The 21,296-nt window shown below is 23.9% G+C and overlaps 6 protein-coding genes across 7 annotated transcripts; 2 read left to right on the forward strand and 4 right to left on the reverse strand.

The window, feature by feature from the left end:
- Positions 1-14: 14 nt before the first annotated feature.
- LOC107994545 (neurofilament medium polypeptide) lies at positions 15-2,704 on the reverse strand. Its single transcript, XM_062086198.1, has 5 exons — positions 2,395-2,704; positions 1,919-2,227; positions 1,406-1,758; positions 1,130-1,345; positions 15-1,020 (listed from the first exon to the last, which is right to left on the reverse strand). The coding sequence occupies exons 2-5, from the start codon at positions 2,219-2,221 to the stop codon at positions 522-524; spliced, it is 1,371 nt and encodes a 456-aa protein (XP_061942182.1). The 5' UTR covers positions 2,222-2,227; positions 2,395-2,704; the 3' UTR covers positions 15-521.
- Positions 2,705-2,908: 204 nt separating this feature from the next.
- On the forward strand, positions 2,909-7,022 carry LOC107997990 (TGF-beta-activated kinase 1 and MAP3K7-binding protein 1). Its single transcript, XM_017056965.3, has 7 exons — positions 2,909-3,101; positions 3,172-3,251; positions 3,311-3,548; positions 3,647-3,779; positions 3,863-4,103; positions 4,196-4,452; positions 5,910-7,022. The coding sequence occupies exons 1-7, from the start codon at positions 3,070-3,072 to the stop codon at positions 6,354-6,356; spliced, it is 1,428 nt and encodes a 475-aa protein (XP_016912454.1). The 5' UTR covers positions 2,909-3,069; the 3' UTR covers positions 6,357-7,022.
- Positions 6,371-8,707, reverse strand: LOC107997989 (4-hydroxybutyrate coenzyme A transferase). Its single transcript, XM_017056963.3, has 6 exons — positions 8,533-8,707; positions 8,294-8,446; positions 7,933-8,172; positions 7,440-7,844; positions 7,088-7,354; positions 6,371-6,964 (listed from the first exon to the last, which is right to left on the reverse strand). The coding sequence occupies exons 1-6, from the start codon at positions 8,705-8,707 to the stop codon at positions 6,774-6,776; spliced, it is 1,431 nt and encodes a 476-aa protein (XP_016912452.1). The 3' UTR covers positions 6,371-6,773.
- Positions 8,708-9,004: 297 nt separating this feature from the next.
- LOC107997988 (4-hydroxybutyrate coenzyme A transferase) lies at positions 9,005-13,597 on the reverse strand. Of its 2 annotated transcripts, XM_028666767.2 has the most exons (7): positions 13,292-13,579; positions 13,151-13,213; positions 11,024-11,176; positions 10,566-10,805; positions 10,060-10,464; positions 9,722-9,988; positions 9,005-9,652 (listed from the first exon to the last, which is right to left on the reverse strand). In XM_028666767.2, exons 1-7 carry the CDS (start codon positions 13,344-13,346, stop codon positions 9,468-9,470), a joined length of 1,368 nt encoding a protein of 455 aa, XP_028522568.1. In that variant the 5' UTR covers positions 13,347-13,579; the 3' UTR covers positions 9,005-9,467. The 2 variants fall into 2 exon arrangements, with proteins under 2 accessions (XP_028522568.1, XP_016912451.1); XM_017056962.3 differs by having other exon boundaries at positions 13,151-13,597.
- A 785-nt stretch (positions 13,598-14,382) lies between these two features.
- On the forward strand, positions 14,383-17,436 carry LOC107992702 (V-type proton ATPase subunit B). The gene is made up of 4 exons (XM_062085666.1): positions 14,383-14,556; positions 15,196-15,662; positions 15,769-16,434; positions 16,506-17,436. The coding sequence occupies exons 1-4, from the start codon at positions 14,469-14,471 to the stop codon at positions 16,770-16,772; spliced, it is 1,488 nt and encodes a 495-aa protein (XP_061941650.1). The 5' UTR covers positions 14,383-14,468; the 3' UTR covers positions 16,773-17,436.
- A 401-nt stretch (positions 17,437-17,837) lies between these two features.
- LOC107992701 (ralA-binding protein 1) lies at positions 17,838-21,252 on the reverse strand. Its single transcript, XM_062085664.1, has 9 exons — positions 21,115-21,252; positions 20,785-20,923; positions 19,937-20,187; positions 19,605-19,866; positions 19,347-19,527; positions 18,963-19,277; positions 18,527-18,881; positions 18,207-18,460; positions 17,838-18,118 (listed from the first exon to the last, which is right to left on the reverse strand). The coding sequence occupies exons 1-9, from the start codon at positions 21,197-21,199 to the stop codon at positions 18,017-18,019; spliced, it is 1,944 nt and encodes a 647-aa protein (XP_061941648.1). The 5' UTR covers positions 21,200-21,252; the 3' UTR covers positions 17,838-18,016.
- Positions 21,253-21,296: the final 44 nt, after the last annotated feature.

Below are 21,296 nucleotides of genomic sequence, written 5' to 3' on the forward strand. Positions count from 1 at the left end.
AAATATGTTCAGTATAAATTTTGCTAATTTTTTATTGTGAGTTATAATTATAAGACTATATAACATATTAAATTTGTGGATTATGAATTTGTCGCATTTACATCTACAACGTTAATCAAGTATGTAATATTTCATATGATAATTTATAAATCTTAATCATTAATATTTTCATATTATATTTATTGGTTATTGATGATTGATTATATTTATCAATACATCAGTTGCTTATGATTGATAAATATATTCGTATAAATTTTATTTAAAAATATAAAAAAATATATTAATATAAATTATATTACTCGTATTTATAGATGTAATTTTTACTTTTTTGCTAATAGAATATTTTATGTTTAATTGTTTTAATTAAATATAAATTTTGTTAATTATATGTTATTTGATAAAATTAAAAAATTATTGCTATTATTTACATCTATACATTATGTAAGACATAAGTATTTTACAGCAAATTAAAATAAAAAAATATATATAGCAAACTTTAGAAATGTAGAATTTTTGATTACTCAAAATTTTATTAAATCTGAAAATTCCATTAAATCTGGCTCATCTTCTGGAGCTGGTTTATACCATGGATCTTCTAATTCCCACAAATCAGGAGGTAAATGTTCTCTACCTGGTGGTGGTCCACATGGTTCACAAGGAGGATAAGTTTGAATATCAAAAAATCTTTCTAATTGTTCAGGATCAAAGGGTTCATATTGATAAGGTTCTGGTAATTTAGGAGTAGGAGGAATATGAGCTTTTATTCTTATGCCTTCTCGTTCTTCCCAAGCTATATCTTCTTCTGGTATAGGTACTGGTACTTCTATTGGTACTTCTTCTGGTTGTTCTGCAGCTGCTTGTAATCTTTCAAGTCTTTCAAATTCTTCTTCTATTCTTTTAGCTGCTTCTCTTGCTTGTATCTCAGCTTTAACTTTTCTCATATGTTCACGAGCAGCAATAATATCTGGATGATCCATACCATATTCAGGTTGTAAAAATTCTTCATGTAATTCAGGAACTCTATATAAGCATCATTATTATTATGTAAATATAATAATTATAAAAATTTTATTTTATTTTAATATATGAATATAATGTATGAATATATATTTAATATATGAAATATTACCGAACATATCGTCTTGGAGCAACAATTTCAGGAGCAGCAATAGATGGAGGAGGAGTAACATCAAATAATTCAGGAGGAGTGATATCTTCAAGAGCGAAAGCACTAGCACCAACATTTGCAGCCGCAATAACAAAATCTCTTCTAGCTTGTTGCAAATCTGCTAATTTACTTTGAACCGCTGCAGATTCTGCAGCATCTTGCTCATTAAGAGTTTCACTGTCAAAAGTGAAATATGCTTTGTTATTATTGCAGAAAAAAAAATTTTTATAAAATCACCTGATCACTTGAATTGAACGACTAGCTGCTTGTGATATTTGTGTTTCTTCTACAGGTGGTTGTGCTACACTAATAATAGTAGTACGTTCTTCATTTACTGCTCCAGGAGGTATTACAATATTATTTATTACTCCATCACCAACTGGTTCAGCTTGAATTACATCAGCATTCATCATTTTAGCTAAATCAGTGGTCTTTTTAGGTATAGGTTTTTTTGGAGCAACAGGTCTCCTAGGAGGAGAAGGTACACGTGGCACACTAGGTCCAGCAACTGGACTTACAGGTCGTGGAGTTACAGCCGGAGGTGCACGTGGAGGACGCCTTGGTGGTATTCTTTCCCTACCCAATCTAATTTAAAATAAATTTGTACGATAATGTTAAATTATTTAATTCATTTTTTTATATATTATTTAGTATTTTAATATAATAATATAATACAAATAATAAAAATTAGAAAAAATTAATTTATTATTTATTTAAAAATTATCGAATCGTTTATTATAATTAAATTTATCGTGGCAACCTGGGATCACCTCCTATTGGTGCAGGTGTTCTCTTAGGTACTTGAACTTCATGCTTACGTTCATATTCTTGTTTAAATTTTTCAGCTTGTTTTACTCTAGCTAACATTGCTTTAGTCAATCCTGGTTTAGTGAAGTCCAGTTTTTTTGGTTCAGGCCTAACATGCCGTTTGCGTACTTTTAATGGTTCTGGTGGTGGAAGTCTTGCAGCTCTTTCTTGCATCCTTTCAAGCTCTCTGGCAGTTTTGGCTTGACGAAGTTGTTCAGTTCTTGTTAGACCTGGACGTCGACTCATTTTGTCCTTTATAAATTAATGATAGAAAAATAGAGAAAAATAAGAATAATAATATCATATATATATAATATATATAATATATATATTTTATAATAATTTTAAATTTATATATTATACATTAATACACAAAAAAGATTCATTAGATTATGCAAATAATACAAATATATAATAACCTGTTTAATAAGTTATTTCTTTCTGTTGATGAATGTTATTTTGGTTGATGTACTAAAAAAATTGTTAAGTTTTCATATTGTAAGTATTTTGTGGAATTGATGATCGCGGTTCGTTGATGCGATCAGAATTGTTACATACTCAATTAATTTAAGTGTTTAATAATTACTAAAATTTTAAATGTTAATAAATCGAAATGTCATATAATTTGGCAGGTAGAATAAAAATTCATAATAAGAACTGCTTTTGTTTTTAATATTATACATATACACATATATTAAACATCTATATATAAATATAAAAAATAGATATTTTATATATATATATATATATATATATATATTATTTAAAATGAAAATTATATGAAATATAATAAAAAATTATGTCTAAATAAAAGATAAAATTTCTCGAAACATAGAAAAGAAAATTAGATATCAAGTATAATAATAATTCTTTATATTTTTTAAATTCTTTTTTCTCTATATAAATATATATTTTTGTTTTATATTTTGTATGTTATGTAAACATATTGCTATATTATACATGTATATATAAATGGAAATAGATCAATAAATATAGAAGATAAAAATTGTAAATAAAATGCAACTATTTAAATATTGATATAATTTAAATAACTTTAATCGATTATTACGAAATTTTCGATATCTTTAATCAACATGAATCGATATACAATCGATATGTTAGAAACGTAAGTTCACATATACTTCAATTGAAATTTTTATTAAAGTTATTTCTTCTTCTTTAACAATGCCAACTAGGGCAGAACGCCCTAATTTGATACCTTTTCAGGATACTCAATATAGTTGGACGGATGATTTGCCAGTATGTAAACAATCAGGTATGTAAAAATTTAGATATATAACCTATCAATGATTAATATTTTAAATATCTCATCAGGAGTAGGATTTTCTACGAATCAAATTTATCGTGAGGATGGATATCGGCAAGAGGAACATCCATTTGAAGATCGTAGCTTTCATTGTCGTTATGATGATTCGACATTTCTTTATGGAGTATTTGATGGTCATGAAGGTACAAAAGTTGCAAATTTTGCTATGCAGCGAATGGCTGCAGAAATTTTACTTGGACAATTAAATGGTAAATCAACAGATGAAGAAGTTAAAGATGTTCTTAGGTAATAATATGTATAATTAAAAAATAAAAATAAAAATTATAAATTAATCTTTGTATATTATTATAAAAAAAGTAAAATTATATAATTTATTATTTTAGACAGGCATTTATAGCTGTAGAAAGAGGATATTTTGATTCAATTGGAGATCTTTTGGCTGAACGAACTAGTTTGCAATTTGATATACCTGATGGATTAAATTCCTATGAAACATATCAAAAATTTCCTCATTTGGTTAGATAAATATATTGTGTTATAGTGTATAATATGAATTTTATTAATATTGAAAATTAATCATATTATAAGTTTTTGTATAGGTTGATAAATTAAATGCATTGAATTGTGAGTTATCAGCAGGAACTAGTGCAGTTGTAGCTCTTATATATCGTGGAAGATTGTATGTTGCAAATGTTGGTGATAGTAGAGCTTTATTATGCAAAACAGATACCAATCAAGTGTTAAGAGTTGTACAACTAAGTGTAGATCATGATTTAAGAAATGAAGATGAACTATTAAGATTATCTCATTTGCAATTAGATATTGATTCCATAAGACAAGGTAGAGTTTTTTAATCATAAAAAATTTTAAAATCATATTTAATTAATTAATATTATTCTTATTAAAACATTTTATAATAATATATATTTAAGGATCTCGTCTTGGAAATCAAGAAACTACACGCTGTCTTGGAAATTATCTTGTCAAAGGAGGATATAAAGAATTCGAAGAATTAGCATCTGCTACAACAGAACCTATTATTGCTGAACCAGAAATTCATGGTGGAATAGAACTTGATGAATCTTGCAAATTTTTATTGCTTATGTCTCGTGGCTTATACAAGTCATTAGAAGAAGTGACTGGAATTGATCAAGTTAATATAAAATTAATTAACTTTGCAGTTCAAGAGGTATGTGAAATAATTGTATACAGAATATCTCATTTGAAGTTTTGCACACAAATATTTGCCAAATCATATATTTTAAATAAAACTTATTCATGTTTAAAAGAAAATATTGTATTGATAATCATAAATCATTTTTATGTATAATAATCACAAATAGATGTACTTTCAAAATTTTGAAAAGATGATCTTTATTTTTTTATATAAAATTATATATTTTTATATAGATAGATTTATAATCATTTAGATAATATAATCATAAATTTATAATCCATTCCAAAATAAATTTATTAATCTATAACATTGATCTCATTCAGAATAATTCAAAATTATTTAATATTATTTAAAACTGATTTTTGTTTTTTTGTCACCTAAAAATTGTTCCTTATCTATTGTATTCAAATCTTATCTGATTGATTAACTAGGTTTCTGGAAAATATTCCATTTGATATCAAATTATGAGTTTAATGCTTCCATACATAATGATTAGTCAAATTCATAAAACATTGAACAGTATATCTCTATCAAATAAATTGTTAATGAGAAATCCTTTTCATTTTCATGAATTTAATATTTACAAATTTTTTCTTACGAGACTTTATGAAAGATATAATTTTGAAAAAAAAAAAACTATTTTAATATGATGAAAACATGAAGAATAGAATTATGAATGCCTATTTATAAATTACTAAAATAATATTTAAAAATATCGAATTTTTATTTAAAAAATAAATCAATGCATTTATTTTGAATACAAATAAAAAATAAGAAACAATTTCTGAGTATAGAAAAAAAGTAAGTTTTGAATAATATTATAAATTACCTTGAATTACTTTGAAAGAAAGTATTATACTTTAATGAATTCGTTTTAGAATGAGCTATAGACTTATATAAAAGTATATTCAAGTATAAATAAAGATCATCTTGAAATCTTAAAAATATTTTCATCAAAAAATGATTTATGATTATTATGCGATATCCTCCTATAAATAGAATAGAAAGTTTATGAAAATTTAAGTTATATGAAACATTTTTTAAAATGAATTATAATAAAAAAATTTGCACCTCAAATAGAACAGCTTATATATATATATATATATATATTTATGATATTATTAAATATTTTTGAAGGATCGATTCAGAGACTAAAATAAATAAAAAAGTTAATATTAAAAAAATCAATTAAGAGTTATTTATTAAATTATAAACAATTAAAATTCATGAAAAAATCAGTTTAGATGAAGCAAGAATAGCTAATAGAATGAGATAATTCTATCTCTATCATATTATTGTCTGGCTTTGATTCACTTCATTTAATGCAAACTTAAAGTGTTTATAAAAAGCTTAATAAATAAGCTTTAAATTTTTTTGTAAAGTTTTTTATTTTAGCTTCTAAAAGATGCTTCACAAATATATTAATATTCTATATAATATAATAATATATTGTCTAAAATAAATTTCAGTTTCAAGCCCAATCTACTTTAACAGGAGTTGCTCAAGCTGTTGTAGATAAAGTTGTAAGAATTCATCATGATATTAACATGAGTAACTTACAAAGTACAGTAACTACTGGTAAACGAGATGATATAACTCTTCTTGTACGAAATTTTAATTTTCCGCTCCCTCATGCATTAAAAAGTCCAACTAATCAATCAGTCAGATTTAATCCAATTGTTGAATCTGTTCCAATTATAACAATGCCAGAAAATGATTATTCAAGTACAGGAATTACAGAAGAAAATTCCGATTTATCGACAACTGAAACTTCATCAACATCAGATATATATCCAGATGCAAAATCAACAAACAAAAATACTAGGATTAAGTCTTATGTTAATTTTTCTGAATATTATGAAAATGTTGAAAAGAGACGACGAGAAGGAACATTACCAGAAGGTATAAATTTTTAGAAAATATTATGATATAAAATATTAAGTATATATTATATTTATAATAAATATAATAAATATATAGAAATTACATGTATATAGATAATAATTTGCTTTGCATACATGTCTTTTAAATAAAAGTTAGAAATATAATTATTTATTCAAATTGTATATAATAAATCGTAAAAATGAATTTCATAATAACAATTGTTATACATAAAACATTATTAAATCTTTGACTTTTTACATTTTTATGTAGAAAAAATATATATAATTCATTTTTATGTAGAAAAACATATAATTTATATATTAAACATATATAATAAAAAAATTTTGACATCAAAACATTTTTGAAATGAAAAACTATTTTCCACATATAGTGAGATTAAATATTACAATATTACAAATTTTATGAAATATATTACTTGTATATCTAAATTACAAATATTTTGTTGGATTAGATTTAAGTCTTTCAAATGCAGCTTTTTCGAGACATTCTCTATGATCAGGATGAGCAATTTGAATTAATGCATTTGCTCTTTGACGTAATGTTTTACCAAAAAGATTTGCTATTCCATGTTCAGTAACTATATAGTGCGCATGTGCTCTTGTTACCACAATTCCACCACCTATTAAAAAGACTTCAATTGTATTTATGTACATAATATATTTATATTAAAAAATTCATTTTGTTTAAAAAAATTTTTTTTTTATAAATATAATTATAAATAATATAAAATTTTATTTTATACCAAGTTTAATTATAGGCTGAATTTTGCTTTCTCCTTTACTCGTTACTGAAGGGAATGCGATTATAGCTTTTCCTCGACCATCTTGAGCCATTGCTGCACCTTGGATAAAATCAAGCTGACCACCAAATCCAGAATACAATTTACAGCCTAAACTGTCTGAACATATTTGACCAGTAATATCCATTTCTATACAAGAATTAATGGCTGTCATTTTCGGTTGTTGCGATATTATTCGAGGATCATTAACATAATTAATTGCACGCATTTCTATACAAGTGAATAAATATTATGTTATTTATTGAATTTAAAATATTTCTAAAAAAAATTTTGAAAAATTTCATGAATTACGCACCTACAAATGGATTATTATGTAAAAAATCGTATACTCTTTTGGTACCAATTGCTAAAGAACTGACCATACGTCCTCTGTGCTTTATTTTCATTTTATTTGAAACATTCCCTCGTTCTGCTAAATCTACCATTGTATCACCAAGTATTTCTGTATGAACTCCCAAATCCTTATGATTACCAAGAGAACAGAGGACAGCATCAGGTATGTTACCAATTCCAATTTGTAAAGTTGCCCCATCATCTACTAATCTTTGTGCAATGATCTTGCCAATTTCTTGTTCAATTTCATTTGGTGGAGTACTAGCTACACATGGTAAAGGACAATCATATTTAACAGCCCAATCAATGTGACTTGAATGAATAACAGTATCTCCAAATGATCTTGGCATGTGTTCATTTACTTGAGCTAAATGAAAAAAAAATGTTTATTATTCTTTAAATTTATTATTATTTAATTATTATCAAATGTAATTTATTATCAAATGCTTACTGACCGATGATAACTTTAGCTGTACTAATCGCAGCACGTGTACAATCTACGCTTACACCTAAAGAACAGAAACCACGAGCATCTGGCACACTGACGTGAATTAATGCAACATCTGGAAAAATTCTTCTCTCGTAAAAAAGTTTTGGTACTTCATGAAGAAATATTGGAATATAATCTGCTCTTCCTTCATTAACAGCTTCTCTAAGATTAGCACCAATGTAAAAGCTTACAGATCTAAAATGTTCTAAAAAGCAATTATGATTTTATAATCGTAATATAACATATAGTGATGATTTACGTTTAATATTTTGAATTAAAATTTAATAATATTTTTACAGAAATAATATTTTTACAGAATACTGTACTCTCAAACTCAGGACTTGAAAATGGTGCATCTCCTTCAAGACCCATGTGAATTAATCGTACACCACGTAGATTATTACAAACACCATGCTCAGTCATAGCTCGTATTAATTCATTAGGTGTTGCTGCACCTCCTTGTATAAAAACTAAATGCTCTGGAAAATCATGCACACAGTCACAGAACGATCATAGAATATATTTTAAATAAAATGAAATAAAAAAAAAAGTCATTATTAAATACCTGAATTAATAATTTTTATTGCATCTTCTACACAAACCCATTTTGGACATCGTTTTAAAGGCTGTAAAGGTTCTCGAATACTTATATACCTTAAACCGCACATGTTAAAAGGTTTTGTTGGTAAAATTTTACCAAATGTTGACTCCAAATTTCGACGAAAATTGAGACCGAACATTTTGATAAAAGAAAATATGACACGTCACAAAATATATAAAAAATTGAAATTTGCTAAAATTTGTTGATTCAGTAAAGCATATACAGCAATTACATCGAAATTTGGATGACACATAATCTAAAAAATTTTCTTTAATCTTAAACGTCAATTTACGTCAAATCACATTAGACCCGTTGCCATCTCCACGCTTAGTATTTGAACATCGGATTTACCGGTATTCGATTTTTCAATTTTCTCGATATACGTTCATTTTGCATTTTATTCAGTATAAATGGAAGAAATTATGACAGAATAAAATTCTATGTACATTTTATTTTTATTTTATTATTTCAAATGCCACGTATTTTCAATTATTACAATAACTGCATTTTATATGGAAACGTTCTCAAATTTCATGTAAAAGGTATTTGTTATTATATACTGTTTTAGTTATTGTTAATCACATTTTGATTGTATCTGTAACTCGTTTAAAATGAAAGTTTTTTCATTCTTATTTTGGTGATGAATATTTTTTATTCACTTAAAATAAAAATTATGCTTATTCAAAATACAGTTTGCTATAAAATGATGTTAAAATTCTATTTTTGATATTTTTTCTCTGAGTTTGTTATTACGTTTTCAATAAGAAAGTATATATCGTACATAATTATGAAATAATTTACGATAGTTTTGCTTGATGCACGCAGTTATTTGTGCTTATAAGAACTATCATGAAATTCTATTTAAAAAAATCCTTTAAATATTATTTTTAGTAAAATGTTTATGGCGCTGGCATCATTTTTAAACGTTCAAAAGCTGCTTTTTCTAACGCTTCTCTATGATCAGGATGGGCAATTTGAATTAGTTCATATGATCGCTGTTGAAGACTTTTACCAAATAAACTAGCAATTCCATATTCTGTGACAACATATCGAACAATTGCTCTATTTGTAACAACACCAGAACCTTAAAATAAATGATATAGTTAAAAATATATAATTAAAGTAAAAATAATTAGAGATCATAATTATTTACCTAATTTTAGAACAGGTTGAATTTTACTTTCACCCTTTGAGGTAACAGATTGTAGTGCAATGATAGATTTTCCTTGACGATCATTACTAAGAGCTGCACCTATAACGAAATCTAATTGTCCTCCAAATCCAGAATACATTCTGGTTCCAATACTATCTGCACAAATTTGTCCAGTGATATCAACTTCTATACATGAATTAATAGCAGTCATCTTTGCTTGTTTGGCTACTATTTGTGGATTATTTACATAATTCACTGCCAACATTTCTATAAAATTAACCAAATAATAAATTACACAAGATCAATTATAAAGAAAAAATCGATATAAAATTACTTACCTATAAAAGGATTATCATGCATAAAATCATACAATTTTTCTGAACCGATGCAAAATGAACCAACAATTCTACCTTTGTGCATTGGTTTGCAATTATTTGTTATACATCCTTTATTTACTAGATCTACTACACCATCGCTAAACATTTCACTATGAATTCCAAGATTTTTATGATTATCCAGAAAGGATAATACCGCATCTGGTATACTTCCAATACCCATTTGCATAGTAGCTCCATTTTCTACTAAATTTTCGGCAATATATTTACCAATTTGTTGTTCTTCTTTTGATGGTGGTTTTACAGGATGTACTGGAAGTGGTGTGTGATGTTCGACGGCAAAATCTAAATGGCTGACATGAATCGAAGCATCGCCAAATGTTCTAGGCATATGCTTGTTTACTAATGCTATAAATAATGATATCCCCCCCCAAAAAAAATAAAGAAAAAAAAATTAGTGAAAAGACAATTCTGAAATAAAATAAATTTAAAAAACTTTGAAAATTTACCTACGATGTACTTTGCATGGCTCAACGCGGATCGTACACAATCTACGCTAGTACCCAATGAACAGTATCCTCTATCATCAGGAGGACAAACTTGTACAAGAGCAATGTCAGGTTTAAGATATTTTTCTTCAAACACTCGTGGGATTTCATGCAACAAAATTGGAATGCAATCGGCATGTCCTGCATTAACAGCTGCTCTTACATTTCCTCCAATGAAAAAGCTGACGGACTTAAAATGTTCTGCCGATAATATAAAATATCAAAAAATTGAATATTGTTATTTTTATATGATTTAATTTTTATTTTTTTAATATTGATTAGAAATGATTTTTAATATAATACAAGTTAAACAAGTAAACTGTTCTAAAAAATAAATATGTATACAAATGAACATTTATCACTATGATATTTAATAAGATAATTAAATTTATTATATTTACATATACAATATTACTTACTTGCATTTTCTGCTTTAGCGAATGGTGCAGGACCTTCAAGATGCATGTGACATAATCGTACATTTCTCACATCAGATCGAATGCCATAGTCGGTCATTGCCCTTAATAATTCAGTTGGTGTTGCCGCTGCACCCTGAACGAATACAAGCTGATCTAAAAAATAAAAAGATCAAACTCTTCCTATCTTCTTAGATTTGAAACATTTTTAATTCAGATATTATCAAAAATTTATAAATAATAAATATGCATACAATATACATAAAACATAATTATTTACGTCATACGAGTGCTTTTATGATATTAATATTAAAAATAGTTTTAGATATATGACTATAAAAATTATATATAATTAAATATATTATATATTATTATAAATAATTTTATATTTATAATTATTATAAATAATTATATATAATTATATATAATTTTCTATAATTATTTTGTAGAAACATTTTTATTTTTTTCGTCTAATCTAATAAGGCCGATAATTTCGGATATTCAAATAATTGAAAAATCAAAAAGTTAGAAAATTTTATTTCTTAGATTCTTAGATCAATAAATAGTTATAAACATATTGCAATACCATTTTTAAAATACAATATATGCATTATTTAATATATATTTAGAAAAATGTTATAGATATTTAATGAGTATAAATTTTTTAAAAGAAATGTGAATAATATAATATAAATGAACACAGTCCACTTATATTTCAGAATTTTTTTTTTTATTTTTACAAGAATGGAATTGACTGTTTACTATATATTGCTTTTTGCTTATCAAAAGATGGAATAATTCAAGGATCGAATAATTATATAAATTGTAACATTTCAAAAGGAATACTTTTAAATATTCTTTATTTAAAATTTATCATATAATTTTCAGCTGAATATTTGTATCTTTTATGAATTAATAATAACTTTAATCTTAAAGTTTTTTTCCTTTGATAAGAAAAAGATAAATAAAAATTTTACAAAATTATTCACAAAATATTCACAAAATAAACTTTTTATCTAATGATGATTTATAAATGGTTATTTTAATAAAAATTTAGAATTTATTTTAATAAAAATTGTAATTTACATAAATTTAACGCTTTTACAATTACAATCTATCTGATTGTACACAAGAAAAATTTATTAATTTTAATTATCAATTGTGGTAATACTAAAAAATATTTTTCATAAAATTTTATTTATTGAAATTTATAAATGATAAAGATTCTATAAATAAAAGCAATTTATAGACGAAATTTAAATCATTATGCACTTAATCGAAACCAATAATGTTTGCTTGCGCATAATTGCATGTTCAATTTATGTTCCAAGGTTAAAACATTGTATAAAAATTTTTAATTCAATAAACTAATATTTTCAATATGTTAATATTTAAACTCAATCGATCGATTAAAATTAAAAATTTTTGATCGATAAATAATCGCATAAGTACGATCAATACATATATATATTCATATTAAATAATTAATTTAATGATTCATTTGATTTTTGATAAAGTTAACTATAATATTGATGATAAATGAAAAAATTAAATTAATAAAATTTATATTTTGCAATAAAAAATATTTTTCATAAAATCATGTAATTTAGAAGTTATATTTCAATATTTTGTAATCAAATATTTCGAATATTTTATAATCAATTATAAAAAATAATATTTTAAACATTTTGTATACAAGTTATATTGAATGTATGTATAAAAAAATCCAAAAAATATCATAATAAAAAATAACAATAAAAATAATATATTATTTAAAAATTTTATATTCATAATTTTATTATAATATGAAATTTTAATATTCAATTTAATGAAATAAATAGGTATAAAAATTATTAATAATGCAAAAGATATTATCATATGACAAAAATAAAATTCGATAATATTAAAATTTAAATAAAATTTTTCTTACACTTACATTATATATGCTATTTTAATAACATCATTGATATTTAGATTTATTCTTGTAATACTTCGAGGTTAGTTTTTAAAAAATAAAATTTTTATCTAATATGACATCTAAAAATTGATACTTATTTTATGAATAAAATAATAAAATATAATACTTAAATTATTAATAATAAATTAATATATTATGAAAAAAATAATTACCTGAATCTAAATTTGCTTTTTCAATAGCTTCATCGGCAGTTTTGACCCAGCATGGTTCCTTGTCTAATATTGGCATAGAAGGTTCATTTACGTATGTAAAATAAGTTTTTTTCGATGTTTGAACGCAAAGACGAAACGTACTTGTTATAGTTTTAATCGTCTTAGATAAGTTGAGTATTCGTTTAAGAGCCGCCATAGTCTAATATTTTTCTGTCAGTGAAACACGAATACACAATATCGTTTGAAATGATGATAAGAATTATTTTATAAATAAATTGTAAAAAATACAAAAGATTCGAAATTTTAAAAAAATAAATTAAGAAATTCAAAATAATAGTTTTATGAATTAAGATTTTTATATCCACATATATGTTCTTGAACCACCTGCCACCATATCTCACTGCACACTCGCGCCTTCTCGGCGCGAAATAATCGCTATCAGGTCTGTAACTATGGTATCTATAAAAATGGTATCATAAATGAATCAAATTTTACAAAAATTTTATATTTTATTTTTCAAGATTATTAAAAATGGATACTATATTTTTTATATATAAAATCTAAAATATAAATCGTAATCATTTTTCAATTAGATTTCGAGTTTTTAATGTTCTATTCAAAAAAAATTTTTTAATTTTATTTATTTTACAAATAAAAAAATCTAAATGAATAATTTGAGGTTTAAATAAATAATAAAAATGTATTAGAAATTTTTTAATATTTCTAATATATAGGTTATTAGTCATTATAATTTTTATTAAAATTAAATGTTTACAATTAAATAAACCGCTATTATAAAAAACAAATAAAGTTCTAATAAATCAATCTAAATAAAGTTTATGTATATAACAAAAATATTATAATTTCATGAATATTCTTTCATGAATAATTTTTAATTTTTTTTTATAATACATTTAATTATAATAAGTAATTTTATAAAAAAATTTGTTGATAATAAATATGCAATGAATTACTTAGTATAAGCCACGTGATCGCACGTGCCATTGGTTGCATCTTTGTCAGACATTTGTTTTTCAATATATCTATCAATCAAAATAAAATTCATTTAGATATAATCAAATTTTTTAATGTAAAAAAGTATATAATTAATATAAAATATATTATTTATTTTCATAATGTATTTAATTAAATTAATAATCATAATTATTTATTTATAAAAATATAATATTTTTATTAACTTGAAATTTAAACGTATCCCCACTCTTAATATTTAATCTATCTCTTTTCATTGAAGTAGTATAACAGTACGTCCTACTGTTTGATCGACCTAAAAGACTAGGAGAGGCATTCAACAAAGATGTATCCGAAAAGTATCGGAGAACGTCAAGCTAATAAAGAACATGTATTGGCTGTTTCAAGAGATTTTATATCACAGCCACGACTTAGTAAGTATTTATATATATTATTAAAATAAATATTTATTAAAATCCAAAAGAAGAAAACTTAAAATATAAATATTATTAAATGGCATAAAATGGGCGTAGCAGATCGATTTACCATAGTCAGCTGATTCTGAATGTATTTATTTTTTAATCATAATAAATAAAAAAATATATAAATTTAATATATAAAAATATTTTGAACACTCGCATATTTATAAAATTTAATAACTTAATTATAAATCTGAAATCTTTTTTATATGAATAGAGACATCCATCATGTGACTAGATGCAGCACTAATATGATAATTTATAAAGTTCTTTTTTATAATATAATATTATAAAAGTTTTAATTTATTATATTATTATACTATATATTATATATTATATTCATTTATTTATTATATGTATTTATATATTATATGTTATATAAATATATTATATATAACTTATAATATTGTTATAAGTTTTAATTTATATAATATTATAAGTTATTTTATTTTATATTATAAAAGTTATACATAAATTTATATTTAATATATATTTATTCAAATAAAATTTTATAATATGTATTAAATTAATTAATAATAATTAATAATAATTAAAGTTATATTTTAAATCAATAATTTTTTTTTATTTTTATAGCATATAAAACCGTCTCAGGTGTAAATGGACCATTGGTAATATTAGATGAAGTCAAATTTCCAAAATTTGCAGAAATTGTTCAGTTAAAACTTGCTGATGGATCTACAAGATCTGGTCAAGTATTAGAAGTATCAGGTTCTAAAGCAGTTGTTCAGGTGTTTGAGGGTACTTCTGGTATTGATGCAAAAAATACTCTTTGTGAATTTACTGGCGATACTCTTCGGACTCCCGTATCTGAAGATATGTTAGGACGTGTTTTTAATGGATCTGGAAAACCAATTGATAAAGGTCCTCCTATTCTTGCGGAAGATTTTTTGGATATTGAAGGACAACCAATTAATCCATGGTCACGTATCTATCCTAAAGAAATGATTCAAACAGGTATCTCAGCTATTGATGTTATGAATTCTATTGCTCGTGGGCAAAAGATTCCTATTTTCTCAGCTGCTGGTTTACCACACAATGAGGTATTCTATATTAAATATCAAAATTTTAAGATATTTTAAGATATCAATATGCAATTATAAAATATTAATTATTATGCAATTATTCAAATTGATATATATTTTATAGATTGCTGCACAAATTTGTCGTCAAGCTGGTCTTGTAAAGTTACCTGGAAAATCAGTTTTGGATTCTCATGAAGATAATTTTGCCATTGTATTTGCTGCTATGGGTGTGAATATGGAAACTGCTCGTTTTTTCAAGCAAGATTTTGAAGAAAATGGTTCTATGGAAAATGTGTGCCTTTTTTTAAATTTAGCTAATGATCCTACTATTGAAAGAATTATCACTCCACGTCTTGCTTTAACTGCAGCTGAATTTTTGGCTTATCAATGCGAAAAACATGTTCTAGTTATACTAACTGATATGTCCTCTTATGCTGAGGCTCTTCGTGAAGTATCAGCTGCTCGTGAAGAAGTACCAGGACGACGTGGTTTTCCTGGTTATATGTATACAGATTTAGCAACTATATATGAACGAGCTGGTCGAGTAGAAGGTCGTAATGGTTCTATTACTCAAATCCCAATTTTGACTATGCCAAACGACGATATTACTCATCCTATTCCTGATTTAACTGGATATATTACTGAGGGTCAAATTTATGTTGATCGTCAACTTCATAATAGACAAATTTATCCACCTGTTAATGTACTTCCTTCACTATCTCGACTTATGAAGTCTGCTATTGGTGAAGGATGGACACGAAAAGATCATTCTGATGTATCTAATCAATTGGTAAGTTTTATATACTTCATAATTTTTAAAAAAATATGTATATACTTTTTACAAATATGATTTTATTTTAGTATGCTTGTTATGCTATTGGAAAAGATGTACAAGCTATGAAAGCTGTTGTTGGTGAAGAAGCTTTAACACCAGATGATTTACTATATTTAGAATTTCTTTCTAAGTTTGAGAAAAACTTTATTTCTCAGGGAAGTTATGAAAATCGTACGGTTTTTGAATCATTGGATATTGGTTGGCAATTATTACGTATTTTTCCTAAAGAGATGCTCAAACGAATTCCTACTAATATTCTCGCCGAATTTTATCCAAGAGATTCACGTCATTAGTTTTTTTTCATATTTAAAATTAAATCTTTTTTGTTTAAAATGTATAAAAAGAATTATGAATGAAAGAAATGGAAAAATGGTTTGATTCTCTGCTTTTTAATGATTAAATTGAAAAAAATCATATATTTATATAATTTTAAAAATATTAAATTCATAAAATTATTTCTGTATCAAATATAAATTAAAATTGAAATTAATAAGTTTTAGTAAATTAATTAGCTGGATAATGTTAAATGTGTAATACAGAAATATATAGAGAATTACATATATAATTTAATATTAATTCTATATCGTTAAAATATAATTTTAATAATAATAGATATTTTGTGCGAATAATCACTTATAACAAGTGATTGTGTAAAATATAATATATTATTCAGTATTAACATAAAAAAAAATATCATTATATAACTTTATATTTTTCGGTTTCACATTCCAATATAAAATTTTCATCTATAGAAATATTATACTCAATTAAAAGAAAAAAAAAATATTAAACGTTACTTGATGTTGATAAAAATGTTTAATCTTTTATGCACAGATTGTTTAATCCATATTTTATAAATGTATCTTTGTTGTTTTAATATTGTTGTTTTAATATTGTAAAAAAATATTTGTCTCAAATAAATATGTAAAATATACTATAAATGTATCTACGGTAAAATATTTTATTTGTTTTGTTATTAATGTAATTATTATATTGAATGAATATAAATAATAATATATATAAAATATATGTATATAAATATATAAACAAAAATTTTTTATATAATTTCAATAATTGGTATTTAGTAATTCAGCATTCATACATAATCCTAACAATAACTAATGTTTTATATATATATTTTACGTATCTATCTTATTCTTTATATATTATATAATTTATTTTTGTAAACAAATTATATTATTATATTGTATATATATCAATGATGATGTATATATATCATCATTTTTTATATTTTTTTTTGTTTTATTATATTAGGAATGTAATCCAATAATCCAACATTATCGAAGTTTTTAGGATTATTGAAATTCTAATATAAAATATTAAGTATAAAATACGTATTTAAATATATGTTCAATATATATTTTTTATTATTTTACAAGAGAATAGAATGAGTCAAGAAAATATTATAATAACATCTTATAAACTATATATGTTCATTTTGTGCAAAATATCTTGTTACATATTTTCAGAATTTGTGTTTTTTTTTAATGAATTAAAAATATTTTATAATTAATGGTCAGGTTTTAGCTGCTAATTGATGAACTGCTAATTGAACACGTAGTTCTATACAAGCATCCTTTTCTTCTATGATACTGCGAATTAAAGTAGTCATTTTTTTCTAAAATAAAAATACATATTAATTAATAACATATAAATAGAATATTATTTTAAAATTTAGAGATTAAATTATAAATTTGTATAAGTACCTCAAGTAACTGATTTTCTTTAACTAATTGTATCATAGCTGTCATCTCTGCTTCATTCGGCGAATGTGCTCGTTCTTTTGGTTTTTTCTTTTCAGGACCACGTTCTATTAATATTTCCATTAATCGTTTAATTTCGTTCTTTTCTTGATTTATTCGCGATTTTAGTAATGCTTGCATATTCAATAATTCTTCATAAATTAAACTCTCTCTCAATTTATCAATAGCATTTTCATGTTCAAGTTCTACTGCTGAAACTGAAATAAGTGTAATAAAAATAATATGTAATGGTATTGTAAATTAATTTTAATCATCATTCGTACCATTTTCATTTATTATAGATGAAATATTTTCTTGTTCGTTAAATTGTGGTATAATTGTAGATATTTCAGTAGAATCAATAATATCTTTATCATGTGCATGAACATTTCGTTCATTTTGAATAATATTTGTATTTGTTGGTTCTTTATTGTCTTCTAGAATGTGTACTTTATTATCCTTTTTCAATGTTAATGTAGACATTGATTGAGTTTCCGATTTTGCATATTCTATATCTTCTTCTTCTGTTTTTGTTTTTTGTATATTTAATTCTACTACAATTTCATCATTTGATTTTACTTCTTCATCTAAACTTTTCTGCGCAGCACCTTCCATCTTTTGAACTGTTTTATATTTTCTCTAAAGAGAAAAAAATTGATGTTATATTTTGCAATTTTTATTGATATTTTTAAATTAAAAGAATAAATATTAAAATAGAACCTTCAATTGTGTTATCATACGTTGCACTTCCCATAATTGTTCTTCGCGTAATTTTGTAACAAAACCTGCATTCATTTGCATGTGTATTTGCGAAAGTAATGATTCTTGTTTAGATAATTCAGCTATTATGCTTTCTACAGAATCTGGAAGATTAATACTACCAGATGAAAGTGGTGGCACATATTTTGTTAATTTTACATTTGGAAAAAGAGCTTTGCAATGAAACAACAAAGCTAATAATAATCTATGACTCATTTGTAATACAGGACTTAATGTCATTGAAATGGTTTGAGCATTCATTTTAGTAGTTTTTTCCTGAAATATTAATATGAAATATTATATTTTATGTAATACATATATAAAACAGTATATTTTTCAACATACTCGTATTGTGACATGATCTAAATGTAATATAATCCATGCTAAAAGAACATTATTACATTTAGGAAGTTGCTGAGTTAAATGTAATAATTGTGCTTCTCTTTGAGCAACATCTTTTGTTGATGCTGCTTGTTCAAATCTAGATATCATTTCACTGCTTTCTAAGACAGGCTCTGGCAGTTCCCTATATTATTAAAACTTTAATTTTGTAATATTTCATTTTAAAATATTTATTATTATTTAATATAGTGATATACAAACCTAAGAAATAATATTAATAAACTTGTAGCTACTGTAGGTTCAAATTCAGATAAATTTACAAACTCCCTATGATTATATAATTTTTTTAAATGCTGAACTTTTGATTTAACTCCTGGAACTTTATATAGGCCTTCTATATTCATTCCATGTTCTTCTGTAAAGTCAATGCAATCTCTCACAACTAAAGGTAAATCAATGCCATCATGACAACGACTTCTTTCCACTGCTAAATGCAGACTAACGCCAAATACTGGTTGCCCCTCTATAGATAGATAATTATTCAAAAATTTAATTCTATATACTATCAAATAATTTTATATCATATATTTTACCTCCAATATCTAATCCATCTTCTGCAGTGTGTTTTCCTTTTTTACGATCTTTAAATTTTTGTTTTGTTTTATCTTTGTCTTTGTCTTTACGTTTTTCTTTCTCTATATCTTTTTCATCCTTATCTTTTTTCTTTTTATCTTTCTCTTTTTCACCATCTTTTTCTTTACCTTCTTTTTCTCTGGATTTTTCACGTTTTTCTTTCTTTGATGGAAACTTGAAAGCTTTAGTCTTTTTTGACTTTGAAGGACTTCTGTGAGTTAAATCATATGCTAATTCAAGTAATAAATATAATAATTGTATACAATATATGAAAAGATATATTTATTTAATACATTATAAAATATAACTTTTGTGTATACTTTTATCTTTCAATATAATTATTCACTTTTTATTATATATTTTATTGTATATATAAAAATAATACTTTCACAATAAAATATATATTTATAATAGAAATAAGAATTAAAATGATTAACAATATAAAATCATAAATATTTGTGATAAGTTTATTTTCCATTTTAAGATGACTATTTTTAAATATTTTTAAAATATTAATAGATACTACTAAATATTTTAATCGATATAATTAATTTTAAATTAATAAGTTAATTAATATGTCAGTGCTAACAATATATAAAAATTAAAATTACTTGATATATTTATTTATATATCTATATTTTTTATTAAAAAATATTAATTAAACATAAAATAAATAGTTTAATAGTTATGAACTTAATTTTTATTTTAAAAATAAAAAATATATAAAACAACTTATAAAAATTATTAAATAAATTAATATTTATAACTTATAAAACTTATAAAAAGTTATATAAAAAAAAAAACATACTTTGTTTCCTGATCTTCGTCAGGGGAACTTTCTCCTTCTAATGTGGCATATCCTCGATCTTTTCGATCTTTTTTTTCTTTTCGTTTACCACCAAGGAGTTCCTTTTTGGAATGTTTTTCATGTCCACCTTCATCACTAACTAAAAATATATAAATATAATTACTAATTATTTTTATAAATATAAATAGAATATTTTAAATAATTAATTAGAAAATATTTGGGAAAATAATATATAATTTGATTTATGATTTCTATAATATGTATAACCTCTTTCTTAAAATAATTTTTATGGAAAAGAAATTAGATAATTTGATTATTGATAATACATACAATCGCTTTCGTTACTTTTTTTGGCTGATTCTGATGCATATAATCCAGGAAATTCTTTTTCTACATCTGGACTTTCGAAATCCATCTTCCTAGATTTATAATGTTTTAACAGGCTTAAAAATCTTGATATCAAACTATCGATATTTCATTCGAGTTTTTCTCGATTGTTAAAAATTATTCGA

Source organism: Apis cerana, linkage group LG15 (genome assembly GCF_029169275.1).
Source record: "Apis cerana isolate GH-2021 linkage group LG15, AcerK_1.0, whole genome shotgun sequence".
NCBI lineage: Eukaryota > Metazoa > Arthropoda > Insecta > Hymenoptera > Apidae > Apis > Apis cerana.